The sequence below is a fragment of the Penicillium robsamsonii genome, assembly GCF_028829455.1.
Source record: "Penicillium robsamsonii strain IBT 29466 chromosome Unknown utg000001l_segment0_segment0, whole genome shotgun sequence".
Lineage (NCBI taxonomy): Eukaryota > Fungi > Ascomycota > Eurotiomycetes > Eurotiales > Aspergillaceae > Penicillium > Penicillium robsamsonii.
The window spans coordinates 2,043,908-2,058,864 of NW_026643219.1; the positions used below are offsets into that span (position 1 = coordinate 2,043,908).

At 47.3% G+C, this 14,957-nt stretch overlaps 5 protein-coding genes across 5 annotated transcripts; 3 read left to right on the forward strand and 2 right to left on the reverse strand.

The window, feature by feature from the left end:
- Positions 1–2,425: 2,425 nt before the first annotated feature.
- N7447_000807 (uncharacterized protein) lies at positions 2,426–3,786 on the reverse strand (the record flags this gene model as incomplete). The annotated part of the gene is made up of 2 exons (XM_057225083.1): positions 2,426–3,668; positions 3,719–3,786. 2 exons carry the CDS (start codon positions 3,784–3,786, stop codon positions 2,426–2,428), a joined length of 1,311 nt encoding a protein of 436 aa, XP_057089099.1.
- Positions 3,787–6,161: 2,375 nt separating this feature from the next.
- Positions 6,162–8,521, reverse strand: N7447_000808 (VHS domain protein; the record flags this gene model as incomplete). Its single annotated transcript, XM_057225084.1, has 7 exons — positions 6,162–6,362; positions 6,418–7,428; positions 7,494–7,766; positions 7,819–8,112; positions 8,173–8,248; positions 8,304–8,391; positions 8,455–8,521. 7 exons carry the CDS (start codon positions 8,519–8,521, stop codon positions 6,162–6,164), a joined length of 2,010 nt encoding a protein of 669 aa, XP_057089100.1.
- A 287-nt stretch (positions 8,522–8,808) lies between these two features.
- Positions 8,809–10,038, forward strand: N7447_000809 (ribosome biogenesis TSR3 family protein; the record flags this gene model as incomplete). The annotated part of the gene is made up of 3 exons (XM_057225085.1): positions 8,809–9,050; positions 9,109–9,245; positions 9,311–10,038. The coding sequence occupies 3 exons, from the start codon at positions 8,809–8,811 to the stop codon at positions 10,036–10,038; spliced, it is 1,107 nt and encodes a 368-aa protein (XP_057089101.1).
- An 832-nt stretch (positions 10,039–10,870) lies between these two features.
- Positions 10,871–11,731, forward strand: N7447_000810 (uncharacterized protein; the record flags this gene model as incomplete). Its single annotated transcript, XM_057225086.1, has 2 exons — positions 10,871–11,056; positions 11,141–11,731. The coding sequence occupies 2 exons, from the start codon at positions 10,871–10,873 to the stop codon at positions 11,729–11,731; spliced, it is 777 nt and encodes a 258-aa protein (XP_057089102.1).
- Positions 11,732–13,695: 1,964 nt separating this feature from the next.
- On the forward strand, positions 13,696–14,595 carry N7447_000811 (histidine phosphatase family protein; the record flags this gene model as incomplete). The annotated part of the gene is made up of 4 exons (XM_057225087.1): positions 13,696–13,744; positions 13,797–14,175; positions 14,261–14,470; positions 14,529–14,595. The coding sequence occupies 4 exons, from the start codon at positions 13,696–13,698 to the stop codon at positions 14,593–14,595; spliced, it is 705 nt and encodes a 234-aa protein (XP_057089103.1).
- Positions 14,596–14,957: the final 362 nt, after the last annotated feature.

A 14,957-nucleotide genomic window follows, 5' to 3' on the forward strand; every position in this document is an offset into this window, starting at 1 on the left:
GGATACTGTAAAGTTGTCTCGATTAGGAAGAGTGGAAAGATAGTTTAGATGCTGCTCCGGGGTTCAGGTCGTTTTGAAGGAGAATATTGAGGTACGGACCTAAGAAATAACAAATCTATTGGCGAATAGATTGTCTAACAAGATAGCACCATTCGACCCAATTTTTAAATCGACCGATCTAGCCCCCATGGCATGGCCTGATCAGTCAATAAAAGGTGGATGCCTAGTCAGGCCACTAGAAAAACCTCAATTACAGGTACGCAAGCCCTAAGAGTCCAAACAGAACTCGCCGAATATCCCCCTATCAGGGTCTACATCCATCGCCATCACGATCACCACCCATGTCTCCAGAGCTACCACCTGACTAATTTGAAAATCTGACAGGTCACCCACTGAAGCCCCACGCCACAAAACCAGCGTTAAAACCGATAAGCGAAAGGGAACAGAAAATTTTGGGAGAATTGCCACCAATCACCCCTCCGCAAGCGTGCACGGGGCAGAGTTTTAGTCCAATCCAGCCGTAACAAACTGTAAAAATCCAATCTTTCACCCACCTGGGCAGAAGCATTTGGAACCCGTTAATGGATACTAGACCTAGCCCCGTTAGATCTGCACGGGGACTCCCTTACTCCACCAATCCACCAAGACTTGCTCGATTGAAGGGGGATTTCTTTAACTTTCAGGATTTGTGTGCCGACAATACCCAGCTCTTAACCGCTGGTACGCTTCCCTCGGACTTCTCTTTCAACCGTGGTGGAGGTGTCGATGGATCTACCTAGTATACGTTTCACGAGTCAGTGCGGGCGCTAGCTTAGTGTTAGCCAATTAAAGTCCAGGCGTGGCTTCCAAGGCTGACCGAGCTGCAACCTTAACCCCGCAATCTGGGATCCTGCAGGTCACTTTTCTTTTTCTTGCGGTTGGTTACTTTTGAAGTTTACTGGGTTGGTGGGTTATTAAATTTTAGTTCGTGTCCTAGAAATTATATACAGATTGCTCTACCTATTATTTATAATAGCATTGCTAGAGCTGGTAGGATATCAATGCGTCGCATTGGTAAAAAGAAAAAGAAGGAGGAAAAAAAAAGGCTAAGCCGATCCTGCACGATCGCCGTTGATCCAGAATCCCGGAAACGCCTTAGCAGGGGCGGGAACACACCAATTGGGCAGCGCACGGGGCACTTCAATTTTGATTTACTTTCCCTTAACGCCAAATTCAGATCTACACGAGGAATCGGATCGTTTACACCAGTCAACTCAATTTGTAATTCCGCTAAGAAAGACTTGCCCTCCGTGTGGTCAGCACGAGTCAGAAACAAGACTGAGGTAACAGACAAGATAAGAAACCGAGATAAGATAGTATGGAAAATTAAAAGACCACCCAGAAGGCAGAGTTCCCCCTGCACCCAAGAGAAGAGAACAAAGTACCTGTTGCCATATCCACGCAAGGCCTGGTATACTCAAGGATCTAGGGCTATGACATAGCACCGTTCACCCGTGGACGGGTGATCATAATTTGACAAATGAAGGCTTGAGTTTCCACGGTTAAGGATGGTCTGATCGCTGGAACTGGATTAGGTACTTTGTCCATGAGGAACTGCGTGAGTTAGGACCACAAATACCTCATAGACCGTAAGGCCGTTTCTGTGGTTTTGCATATGGGATTAAGGGCATAATGAACCTACGTAGTTAGGGCTAGAGACTTTCTGCCATGGGTGCATTCCAAGAGGGAAAGTGTGTGAACCCAATGTTTAAGATTTTGTTCTCGAAGCTAAATTCTAAAAATCATACTGGTCAAGGGAAAAGAAAGGTGAAAAAAAAAGAGTGTAATGAGTGGGTGGACTGGGGGAAGCTATAGCTACAGCTCTAACTAGCTACAGCTACAGCTATAGCTGGCACGGTGGGTGGAGCATAGAGTCTGAGACCCGGTTTATCCCCCCCAAAAAATGATATGCCAATAATCACGCAGTGGGCTCTGAGCAAAGGGCGGAATTTAGTTCATTAGAGGAATTGAGCAAGGCCGGATTAGGACACGGACTTGGCGAAGGTGGATTTGAGCGTTGCATCAACCCGCAAACAACCAAGGTGAAAATTTAATATGAAAATTTAATATGAAAATTGAAAATGAACCTTATGAATTGGTAAAGTCAGATAGTGATTTTGTTTCATCTTATTGTACATTGAAGGCAAATAGAGTAAAATTAAATGATATATTCATATGATACCCACAAACATTTCCAACCCTGACCCCAGTTCAGGATATTCACATGAGAGATAAATATGAGAAATAAGATATGATACAGGAGCAAATGTGCAAAAGCTATCCCCATATATAGACGAAATGAAAATAAAGTTTAAAGAGAAAAACCAACAGCTACCTGGGTATATCAGGTATCATAGATCATAAGAGGCATGATAGACAGTTGAGGTTAACAAGAGACGCTGGTGAAATCATCAACAGCGATGAAATCGTCAAAGCCAAAAGGCTGATCACGATCGGAAAGTGGAACAGTCGAGTTACCCAGGTGGGAAGCAAACTGACTGAAATCCGTGAAATCAGGATCCATCCCTTCATGCGAGACCATAATGCCATCACCCTCGACCTTCCCAGCCGGCGAGATGGTAGCATGCACGGTGCCCGGCGACAACGGGGTGTTGGGAGTGGGACAGAAGTCCGGAGTGGAGTGGGTGCCCGCCGACAGGGCCTCGATCTTAGGAGAGCCAATACTAGAGGGAGCAAGCTGGGAGTGGGAAAGGTGCGTGCTCTGCGTAAGGAGATGAAGGTCGTAGAAGTTGTTCGAGGGCTGTGATTGGCCGCGCGAGTGACCATGGGCAGGGCCGTGGCCGGTTGGGCCCGAAATGGATGCTGAAGGTTGCGGTGGAGCCGGGTGCTGCTGCATAGGCAACTCCGGTGCGGACGCAAGACGATCTCTGAACTGATGCATTTGGACTGCCGTGTCGTTCATCTGGGCCTGTTGCATCATTTGCTGCTGCCACATTTGCACGGCATGCGTGTCTGTGGAAGTTTGCTCAGGGGTTGAGTTCTGCTGCTGTATCGAGGCCCATGCGGGGACTTGGGAGTTCCAGGCTGGGGTTGAGACTTGTTGGTTCATGTAGGTTGGGACTTGTCCTGACGAGTCCCCTGAGGCAGAGAACATGCTCGAGTACGGCGTCTCGGAACCGTCCATGCAGCCGCCCATGTAGGGCTGGGTGCTTTGGTCGTATGATGCCGTGGGTGACAGTACGTAGCTATTACTTGTTGCCATTGGGCTTTCCATTGAGCCTTGGCCTTGGGAGAAGGAAGAGCGGATATTGGACAAGTCCAAGCTCATCTTGCGGGGACCACGATTGACTGATGGGCGTGGGGTCATGTGGCTGGCTCGTCGGTTGTGGATGGAAGACGCATTGAACTGAGTGCGAGCTGCAAAAGCGGCCAGTAGATGGTTTGTGAATTGCTTTTCGATTTCGTTGTTCTGATGTTGCAGCATGAGAATGCGCTTTTCTTGGTACCGCTCATCGACCTCTTCATACATGGCCTCTTTATCAACAATCTCCTTGGTGATGTGGAAGGCCTTGCCCGTGCGCTTCTTATGCAACATAGAAGCCCGGTTGGCTGATTCCAGGCGAGCATCTAAGCTGCGATCCTTTCGCCGGGATGCAGCAATAAAGGCTCTGGGTGATTGTTAATAACTCGTCCTGTTTTCCTCATATAGCTCACGTACCTCTCTTGGTTCTCCTCCCGCGAACGGGGGATAGGGGTGATATCCTGATCTAAATCTGACAGAGGCATATTGGATAATATGCAAGTTAGAGTTATGTCAGATTTACAAGAGAGGAGAGGGGAAAGGTAAGTTAAATACTAAAGGCCTGAGGGAAATCGAAAAGTTAACAAGCTCGGGTCCAGAACCAAGGGACTAAGCCGATCACAGTTTGAGAAAACTTACGGCCGGTCCATGGTTTCCCACACTCTTCCCAGGCTCTAGAGCGCCACCAAATACGAGTGGCTCGATATGGTGCCACTGGATCTCCAGCCCCGGATACTATTTCCACATGTTGCTGTTATCAAGAATTATTTCAGATTAGGGCTAGAGGCCTAGACCATTGACCAGTTAAGTGGGGAGGCGTTACTTTTGCACTTACTCCAGATCCCGAATGTATTCCCCGATCGATGTTACTCTATCGAGCCTTGCAGATCATCTTCCTGAAGCGTTGGACCATCACCCCCTTTTTTTTTTTCTCTCTTCCGTGAGAAGTCTTTGGTAGCACGCAGAAAATTGGTACCACTGATAGCCGGATTGGGGATGTTCTAGAGCTACCTTAGATTACACCACATGTTACCCAGCCTGTCATTTCTAACCTGAATTACAAGGCTATGAATAGTCAAGCAAAGAAGTCTCGATCTATACACAAGGTTATTGCACGGTCCGGTGCAGGATTTCGGATACTCGATCGTCGATCATCGCATCTTAGTGGGACCGATCGCTTAGTATAACAGGTACATTACTATGGTCACATATCCAAAGGAAACACCTGGTGCAGAATTTGGATCGTGCAGCTCTCGGTCTGTCGCGTAGGGTGCATTGTACGCCTGCGTTCAGGGTTGACTGTTACGAAGCGTAAGATCATATTGCACAATCTATAGTACGTACCGAGGCATAAACTACAGGGAGTCATGCAGTTACCATTATACAAAATTATTTTGGCACTACGTTGTAAGGACCAAACGAAGAGGCAGAGAGTAGTATTAGAGGAGACGGAGCCCCCGAATCTGCATGTACACTACGAGGGTGGTAGCCCAAAGGACCCAGCACCCCCTCCCCAACATACAGAATCTACAGAATCACGCCAATTGACCATAAAAAACTATCACTAATAGCTGACATACATGACACTATGTTTATTAATAGGTGCAACAGCTAAAAGTACATATGGGCTCGTCCCGTCAGCGCAAATCCGTCTCCAAACCCCTTCAAATCATCCTTCCTCTTTTGACCTCGCCATATACCGATCCAGCCTTAACTTCCATGGAAAAACTACGCCATATTCACATTAATATCGACAGGACGTGGGAGGTTTGCTCTCGGTCTAAGCCCGAGTAACCTTAACCCCACCGGCCGAGACTCGTCGATTTCGAGTTCAAATGCCAAGGCCGCCACTGAATATTCCGATATCAGATTACTTCAGATGAACTACCGCTTATTTTGTCCTAGGATTGGAATAGTGATCCCCAACTTTTATCGGCATTGCCGATTAATAAACTAGTGCCCAGGTGGGGACTCGGCGATCAGGCCGATCACCCCGCTGATCGCCCATTGTATACAATCCAAGGTATATCCCAAGAGATATCCCAAGAGATATCCCAAGAGATATTCCATATAATTTGTGAGATAACACATGAAAATTGGCATTGGACATCAAAATCAAACCCATCTCACCAGCATCTGCCCCAGATGAGTAATCTACGCCAGATTTTACCAAAAAGGTTAAACCTGTCGATCCCTCGGAGAATCATCGGTGTCGAAGAAATCCCATAGAAATCCCACCCTCACAGCCACAGTCAGTGCCCAATATCCATAAACCCAAACTATACCTACGTAGTTTATGGTTTATCTCGCATACTTGCGCCCCGGAGTGTAGCCACACCGAGATCTGCAGGCGGGGTTCCTCGTGTTCGGTGTTCACGTTACTTAGCTAGGACGGTAAGGTCACTCTGGGGGACACGATGCTAGAAGGGTACGACAAAGGGCAGCCTCTCTCTGTCGCTTGGAGAGGACGGGGGATTGGCTCATCGATTCGTTCCTGGCTACTTTCGTCTCTGTATCATTGCGAATCAATAAACCCATCCATCCACACATACCCGGTCCCGAAAGCAAAACAATTGCAAATGAAATCTTGTTTATAAACAGCATGAATAGGTAAAAGACGCTAAGTTCTCAATGAGCGCAAAGCCAAGGGAAAAGGACATCAAAAGCAGAAATGAGCCAAATCCCGCCGATGATGCCGCGCTGGATTAGAGTAGCCAGCACCAATTACAAAAGACCACAATTCAACGGGGGTGGATGCTAGATAGTCCACTCATAGCATGGCAAGCTCTCATCGAACAGATATGGAGGGAAATCTTGGACACAAACAAAAACAAGATAAAGTTCTGAGATCGGCATTCGCTTAAGCGATACCCAGCGGTGGCACCATCCCCTGTTCCTCGTGGGCCTCGCCGCCAATCTTGTAAGACACCTTGAACCGAATTTTCACCGAGTTGCCCTTCCCATTATCAATTCCGTCCATGAGCATCTCCTGTTGAACCCCATTTTGCTGCTGGGGTGCAATGTCTCGGCCTGATTGCGGCCGAAGCTGTAGCGTGTAGGACTAATTGATTGTTAGTAAACTCATCTAGAAGTACTATGGTAGGAAAATGGCTTACCTTCTCCACCGCGACCTGGAAATGGAGGTCTCCAATAGGCTGGCTGGTTGTGTTTGAGAAAATGGCTACAACGTGGATTTGGCGCGGCTGGTTCGGGACCCGGCGCGCAGCAAACTCAACACGGAGCTGGGAGTCGAGGACTTGGATCTTGTTGGTTGATGGAAGTGCATTGCTCGCTGGCAATGAGGATGCAAAATCCCACTCATCATCTTCCACTAGAGCGGCCTTTTGCGCCGGTTGCGGGGACGGACCCGTGCCTCCAACCAGGTCAAGCAATGACGACGAAGCGGCTGCAGGTTGGCTTGGTGTCGGGGGTTGGAATGGACTAGGTGTTGCCCGTGGGCTGGCAGAGACGAGCGACGCAAATGGGTCGGCCGCTGGTGGCGGTGGAGTCGCTTTGGATTGGACTTGGGGCGAGGCCCCCATGACAGGTGTGGGAGATTGAGAAACAGGTCGCGAACTGTTAAAAGAAGCAAGGATATCATAATTGGGTTTGAAGGCTGTTGGCGCCTGCTGAGGTTGTGATGTAGCAGGCGGTGTTGAGCTTGCTGACATGGACGGGAAATTCACTTTGATATTGGTCAGTCGTGGTGCTTTGGAGGATGTTGTGCCATGGTACTTACTGGAAGACCCGAGAGAGATACCACCTCCAGGAGAGGGGCCTTGATCACCTAATGAAAGGCCGAGAAGGTCGTTCTCCAAGGAGTTACCACCCCGAGATGGCCCGGCCTCGTTACCGTTGGAGCTGGGTTCAGGCTCCGGGTCGAAATCGATAAGAGAGAGTTCGTTGTTTGCATTTGTTGAGACACCGGTTGTGGTGCCCAGTGTGCCCTTGGGAATCTGGGATGCAGCATCCAGATCACCCTTCTTGACTAGCTTATACCGCTCGATTGTGCGATGTATGCTGTCGTTTATTTCCAATAGCTTGTGGACGGCCTCGGGATCATCCGATTCTTCCTCGCACATTTTCTGGATCTTGGGGTGAGCGCTTTGCAAAGCACCCGCAAGTTCCTGGTAAGAGCGTCAGAGATCAATCGACTGGCAAACAAACACGCGGAATATTTGATATCACCTACCTCGAAAACGTCACCTTCGATGAGAGCTTCCCCGGGCTGTTGATTCTGCAGCATTTCTTCAAGAATCTTGGCTTTTTGTTGCACCTTAACGACCTCCTCCGCGGCCTTTGCTCGATAGTCAGTTTTATGCCGATTGTCAAATCCTGCCATAACCTTCATGAGCCGATTCGCTTCCTGTAGATCGGCAGGAGTGCCTCTCCGAATCAACTCTTGGAGCTTGGCAGATTGTGCTTCCCTCTCTTCCTCTTCCATCTCATCGGCTGATCGGAGATTCTAGGCAACATTAGTTTGGCTCCGAAAACGATACCACGTGGGGGCCACATACATCACTTGGGTTCAAAACCGCGGCATCTTCTCGGCGGACCTCAGGGAACATGTACCCCTTGTAAAGCAACAGACGGTGCATATCTCGAATGAAACCTAGGTCATCCTTGTAGCGCGATGTCTGGCAGATAGTCTGGCGCCACTCCTCAATCGACTCCAAAATGCGGTGCTGAACCCTGGAGGGCCGTATGGGTGGCCGCTCGGGGAACCTGCGAACCAATTCATTCAAGAATTCCTTTGTGCCGATCTGGAGATGGAACGGATATCCGCAGTTCTTGACGACGATATCGAGTAGCTAGAAACCGCGGTTGTCAGTCCCCCCCCGCGTCAGCTGTCATTAGAGCTCCCCACGTACCGCCAATGCCAACAATGCGACATTCTGATTTCGGGAATTGATGAGATGCACAATATCGAATGCAGCTTCTCGGGGCCTAAAAAGTGAATTCATGAGTGTGCTGCCATACAAGATGGGTGGTTCCCACTCACGCATTGCCTTTCTTGGAGTTGATTAGATCCGCAACTTCGAGGTTCAGGGCCAAATTCGGCTCATAGTTTTGAGGATCGCAGGCATTTCCTGTGGATAATTAAGCATCAGTATGAATCATTTGTGTTACATCCATTCCAACACTATACTCACGAATCGCCCGCTGCAACGGCGAAGCGCCCGGCTCAGCGTAGACACCGAAGCGGTCCCTAGCCGCCATTCGTGCAGATGCAGCCTCCAGGATGACGGTGGACTATGAAACAAGAGAGAAAAGGGTATTAATCGGACAATGACGGAGGTACTGGAAAGCACAAGGATCCAGAGGAGATGTGTACAGTCGCGGACGGGGGAGGCGGGCGGAGAACCCGTTTAGCCTGCACGTGTGGCGCTTATGCTTGGCCTTGGGTCTTCTTTTTTTCAATCACTGCGTTTACCACCACGGAATACTACAAGAAACTCCAGAGTATTCTTGTATATCCTTTTTAGATTTTCATCGCATCATCCACCATGGTTCGTCACAAAAAAGACAACTTCACGCGAGGAGGCAAGAAATTCAACAACCCCCGCCCCCGAGTGCCCCGCGGTGATGAAGAAGTTGAGGGCGCGACCTCCTCGAGGCCTCCTTACAAGGCTGCCTGCTGGGATATGGGACACTGCGATCCTAAGCGATGCTCAGGAAAGCGATTGATGAAGCTCGGTCTGATGCGGGAGCTTCACATTGGCCAGCGGCACCCCGGCGTGATCGTCTCGTATGTTTCGCGACGCTTTTTTTTGGTTCCCTTAGCTTGCATACTGACGATTGACTAGTCCAAATGCCAAGCGAATCATTTCTCCTGCAGACAAGGATATCATGGAACAGCACGGTGCTGCAGTGGTGGAATGCTCTTGGGTGCGAGTCAAGGAAGTGCCCTGGTCGCGGATCGGCGGAAAATGTGAACGACTTCGTATGTGATAAGAATTGGGCAATGATGCACTAAATTCATTAGATGCTAACTACCTTGACATATAGTCCCTTACCTTATCGCTGCCAACACGGTTAACTACGGCAAACCATGGCGTCTGAACTGCGTCGAAGCACTCGCCGCTTGCTTCGCCATCTGTCGTCGTTTGGAATGGGCAGAGGATCTACTCAGACATTTCAGTTACGGGCCGTCTTTCTTGGAAATCAACAAGGAACTCCTAGCGCGCTACGCCGCCTGCGAGACGGAAGAGGATGTAAAGAGGACGGAAGAGGAATGGTTAACGAAGATCGAACGCGAATACGAAGACAACCGCATCGATGGAGGTGATGATGTATGGACTAAAGGCAACACCAATCGTTTGCCCGCACGAACTTCCGACGACGAGGACGACGAAAGTGGAGACGAAGATGACGAAGATGAGGGCAGCGACGAAGAAGATGAGGACAAGGATCCATTCGCGATTTCTGATGACTCCGAAGATGAAGAGCAAATGGCCGAAATCCGCCGCAAGATCCTCAATTCGAAATCGTTCAAGAATCCGGAAGAAGAGGAAAAGCAGCAGCCGGAGAAGGTTTCTCGGCCGGAGCAGCTGTATGTCGACTCGGATGCTGAATCCGGCTCAGAAGGAAGCGAGGACGAGGCATTCGACAATATCATCAATGCGACGACGGTCACTGATCGCACAGGAATCAAAGCGATTCAGCAGCGTAAAGCAATGGAGACGCTGTCGGGATCCTTCTCTCGGGCGGAGATTTCTGCCCCGAAGAAGGCGTGAAAGTAAGGAACTATTGAACATCGATTGCCTTCCCACTCAATACGCTTAAAATATATCACCATTTCCTAGAGTATCTTAGGTGTTTTTTCTTGCAACACCCACAGACAGCTCTATTGCCTGCGACCACTGCCCTAACAGGTGCAGTTGATCCGTCCAATCTGAATCTAAGATTCTGCTGCCAGTATTAGCACTCGAGGTCTCATCATTGGGGACCATTTTTCTGAAAGTGCGCCTCAACAGCATTACCAAGTTTCCTTTTTACTAGGTCATGTGACCTATGCAACTATATCCCTTGGTCAAGGCAAATATGTTTTTCATGCTCTATATGTTATGACTCACGTCTTATTTTGTACTCGAGGGAATATACCGGAAAAGGAACCAAATCAGGTATCATCCGTGGATGACATCCAATTCACTATTTTTCTTCCAGGGTTTTAGTGCTTATAGTTATAGTTGGTCCCAAAGGACATGGTCTTGTCCGGGCCAAATATGGAATCGGAGCAAGATCAAAGTAACTCACTTACAGGAATCACCCACCTTACAGATACGCATCATCACTCACAATACTTACCTTTCAAATACCCCTTGTGAACTCTCACTTGTCAACTTACTCAAACACATACAATAACAAATATTGCTCGCTAGAGCTGTCCATCAAACATCGAACGGCAGCGACAGGTCAGCCCATATTAACGAAATGGATTCGTGTCATCCTTGGGCTCAAAGTACATAACACAAAGATGGCATGCGATCTCAAAGAGCAGTACCAAAGCATGAACTGCTCGTTCCTCGAGAATCCAAATGGACACAATCTGCAGTTAATCCGCAGCACATGATCAATTATTTTGGTCCGTCGTGGGATTCCATGCCGTCACATAATGACAACATGCTTAAGGAGTCTCAGGAACAGAATACACGGCTGAGGCATGTGGTGAAGGAACAGGAAAATATTATCCTCAACCTTGCGCAACACCACGAAGAAGTCACCGGCCAGCTTGAGCAGCATACGGCAAGGATTGTACGCAAGATCAAGGAATAGACAAAGAAGATTGCCGACCTCGAGTGCGATAAAGGACAGCTAACTCGTGATCTCGGGGAACAGACAAAAAGGATTGCTGACCATGAGCGCGAAAAAGGAAAGCTAGTTCATGATCTCAAGGAGCAGACCAGAATAGCGTCTGCGCTGGAAAATCGAGATACGAAAATGAAAAAAGTATTCAGTGACACTGCCAGCATAATGTTCTTAGAACTCGAGTATCAGGAAGAACTGATCAGCAAAATGGCACCAAACGATGGGGACTTCTTCCAGCCAACCCACGAGATCCTAGTGAATTTGGTTAAAAACATTGGACATTGGACAGCAGACGACGAGAATTCAGATATGATGTTTGATCTTGAAGATGAGCCACAGTTTGAACAGCTATATGCGAAGCTTTTGTCTCGATTCGACGAACAATCATACCAGCTCAAAATACAGGCAATAACGCTCAACAGACAGAAAAGCATTATTGACGAACAAGCGAGCACTATCACCGAACTCGAGGCACAGAAACGAAAAATTGCTGGCAATCTCGAGGAACAAAATGGAAGGCTGGCTTTGATCCTTGAATATTTGCAAGGAAATGGTGGGAAAGGCACCTCTCATCTTGGCCAGAGAATGGTTTACAGAACCGAGCAGCATGGATTCAGTTGAGGGACCGTGGGTATGACCAGAGTAGTCGGGATTGTATCGCATTCGAACACATTCGGCAAAGATGAAATATTTGCAGGTTAACAACCTGCCTGCTTCTATGGAGTCTGGATTCAAGCGCGATCATAATCTCTTTCACTCTCACTTGACTTCAGTCTCATCTGTGCTCTTCCATTTCTACACCCAACAAGTCTCATTGGCTCTCATCTATGAATACATACTACTCTATTGCTTAACAAAGCCTTTTTTATTCTTCGTCATTGAATTTCTTTTTTCTCTACAATCTAGACAGTGATATGTTCATTTTCGGTTTTTTCACTAAAGTAGATGTAGCTTTAACACTGAAAAATTACGTTACACGCCATTCACATCACACTCACTTCCATAATCAAATGGTTAGCTAGGTTTTAGAAAGATATTGTTGTGGTAACTAGCTAGCATCCTGCCTGTTTGTAGAGAATCAATTGTTATTCTCTCCTCCCCTTGCTCTACCAGATATGTATAGATTTTGCCCAGCCTAACCATTTTATAATCACATAATCCCAAAATTAAGATTCCAAGCTCAAATCCTTCTCACTGCCGTTGCTGCCTGAAGAAACTGATGCTATGGTGCCGATGGCATCGCGGGCAATCGACTGCATGATGTTTCGGCCAAGAATGTGTTAACGAGTGTGAGGAAGTGTGACAGATGAACGGGTTTGCATCTGTATAGACCGGACGGATGGTAGTTCGACTGGGTCGATATTTCCGCTTGGGAGCATATCTGAAGGCGTTTTGACGCTGAGATGATGATGCGGTAGGTAACAGGGGTGAAATTGCTGTTGGCATATTGGAGGAATCTCTTTGTCTGGTATAGATTAGAAAGTCTGGCCTGTAAATGTCCACCGGTAGTTACATGCCTACCTACTCAATTCTCGCTTCGTGCTGAATGTAAATGGATTGTACAATCCGATTTATCGGCTTAAGGTATCAAGTTAATCAGGCTTATGTTTTCACTGCTAGGGTAATCATAATAAGAGGCCCTAAAGTCTTGATGGGATGCCTAGGGAACGCAAGGCCGAGGATATGCAAGGGCTAGAATGAATTTCATTTTGAAGTTGAAGTGGATATGCAAGGTATCAATACGACTCTGTATACATGTCTGACATCTTAAGCAAGAGAGACCTGGTTAAATAGGTTAAATAGCCTATTCCGTGTTTAATACTAGTGATTCCCAGGAAATCTATGGGCCATTATCGATGCCTACTGCAGAGGCTTTCTGGGGTGCATTTTCCCTTTTGGTATATTCTTTATGTACCAATTTCCACCTCCGAGTACTCATAAAGTTAATTGCTGAGGTTCAAAATACAGACCTTGACTTGATCTTGGTTTAGGCCATTGAAATTGTGGTATTATTTCACATATAATTTTTGTTCTAGATCGAAGGGACTTTCCAATACGAGAGGGTAGAGAAAGCAAAAGGCATAGGTCTACCTGGTTTAATATAGGGAAATTATCAGCGAGACACTACTCCATGACACGGTGAGTATCTTGGAGTTCGTTTGGTGGCATAGATGTTTTAAAGAAAACGAAGAATTGACCATTTTAAGCTATATAAACTGAAGTTTCACTATTCGTATCGGTTCACTGTATAGGAATAGTGAATAACTTTATATTATTCAAGACATCATTCACTTGTAAAATTCCCGGCTCTATAAAAGCACTAAACCCCGCGATGGCGGGGCAAAAGCCCGCGAGGTCATAGATGTCATAGATATCAAGTACCTCAGGTAACAATCCTCTTCTACCCGACCCCTTTAAGCGAGAAATAGGTAGAATAAAAGGTCCATATTCTATCCAAGATAAGTTCGTACACGTGGCGGGTGAAGTTCACATTCACCGGGGCGGAAACGCTTTCCACTTTTCCCACAATCCCGCAATCCACTTTCAACCACCACCCTTGGAATACTCTTGAACAATAGTCCAAAATGCCCGATAAAGACTCCAGCACACCCCGTGTCTTCCTCTACCGACACGGTATGTTCCAGAGCTTCAATTATTCTCTTTCCGTAGTCTAACCAGATTCTAGGGCAGACGGAATGGTCCAAAAACGGACGGTACACCGGTATCACTGAGCTTGAACTTACTCAAGATGGCGTCAACCAGGTCAATGCGTCCGGCAAGATGATTGTCGGATCCGGCAAGCTGATTGACCCGGCCAAACTTGCGCATGTCTATATCAGTCCTCGCCGGCGAGCTAAGCAGACCTTTGAGATTGCATTCTCCGATGCCGATAAGCAGGCGCTTAACGATGCCAAGAAGGTTTCTGAGACTGACAGACTGGCCGAATGGGACTACGGTTTGTATGAAGGTCTGTTGACCAAGGAAATCCGGGCCTTGAGAAAGGACCACGGTCTGGATACCGAGAGCGAGTGGGATATCTGGAGAGATGGTTGCGAAAATGGAGAGTAAGTTTTTCTTTTTTCAAAGAATCATTTCTTGAATTTATGTCCAGTTACCTACGATCAAGTATATCTGACCAGGTCAATATAGGTCTGCGCAACAGGTGACGGACCGTCTTGATAATCTCATTCAAGAGATTCGCATGTTCCACAAGGGCAACATGCACGGAGAGAATCCTGCTGATATCCTGCTGGTTGCACACGGACATTTGCTTCGTGCCTTTACCAAGCGCTGGCTGGGATATCCTATGGAGTTCCCTCTTTCTCTGATGCTCGACCCTGGTGCCGTTGGCGTCCTCAGGTAATTCTCTTTTACCCCACTTCACTGGCCTGGCAGTTGACCTTTTTCATATTTGCAGTTACCAGCATCATAGCATTGATGAGCCTGCTATGCTGGTTGGATACGGATACCCGTTGCAGGAATGATCTGAGATGTCTGGATAGTGTACATTTCATATTCACCTAACTAAATACAGGCATGGTACAAGGTGACTAGTTAACATATCGAGGGATCTATTTATGCATCTTTTTTGTTATTTATCTAGATAGAAATCGTGTAGTAGTGAATGAGATAAACACAATATGAAGAATGCAGAGTCATGTTCCCACGCGCCTAGAAAGGACGTCATAATCCAGAGCCTCCAAAAACGTTCGCATGGAGGCTGTGCTTCGGATCACCCGGGGTAAAAAAAATGCAACTATAAACGAGAAAATGGCATATTTACACCATTTATTAAGGAATCCCCGAATAGGTCCTTTAATTATATAGAAAAAGGATAAGGCCAATG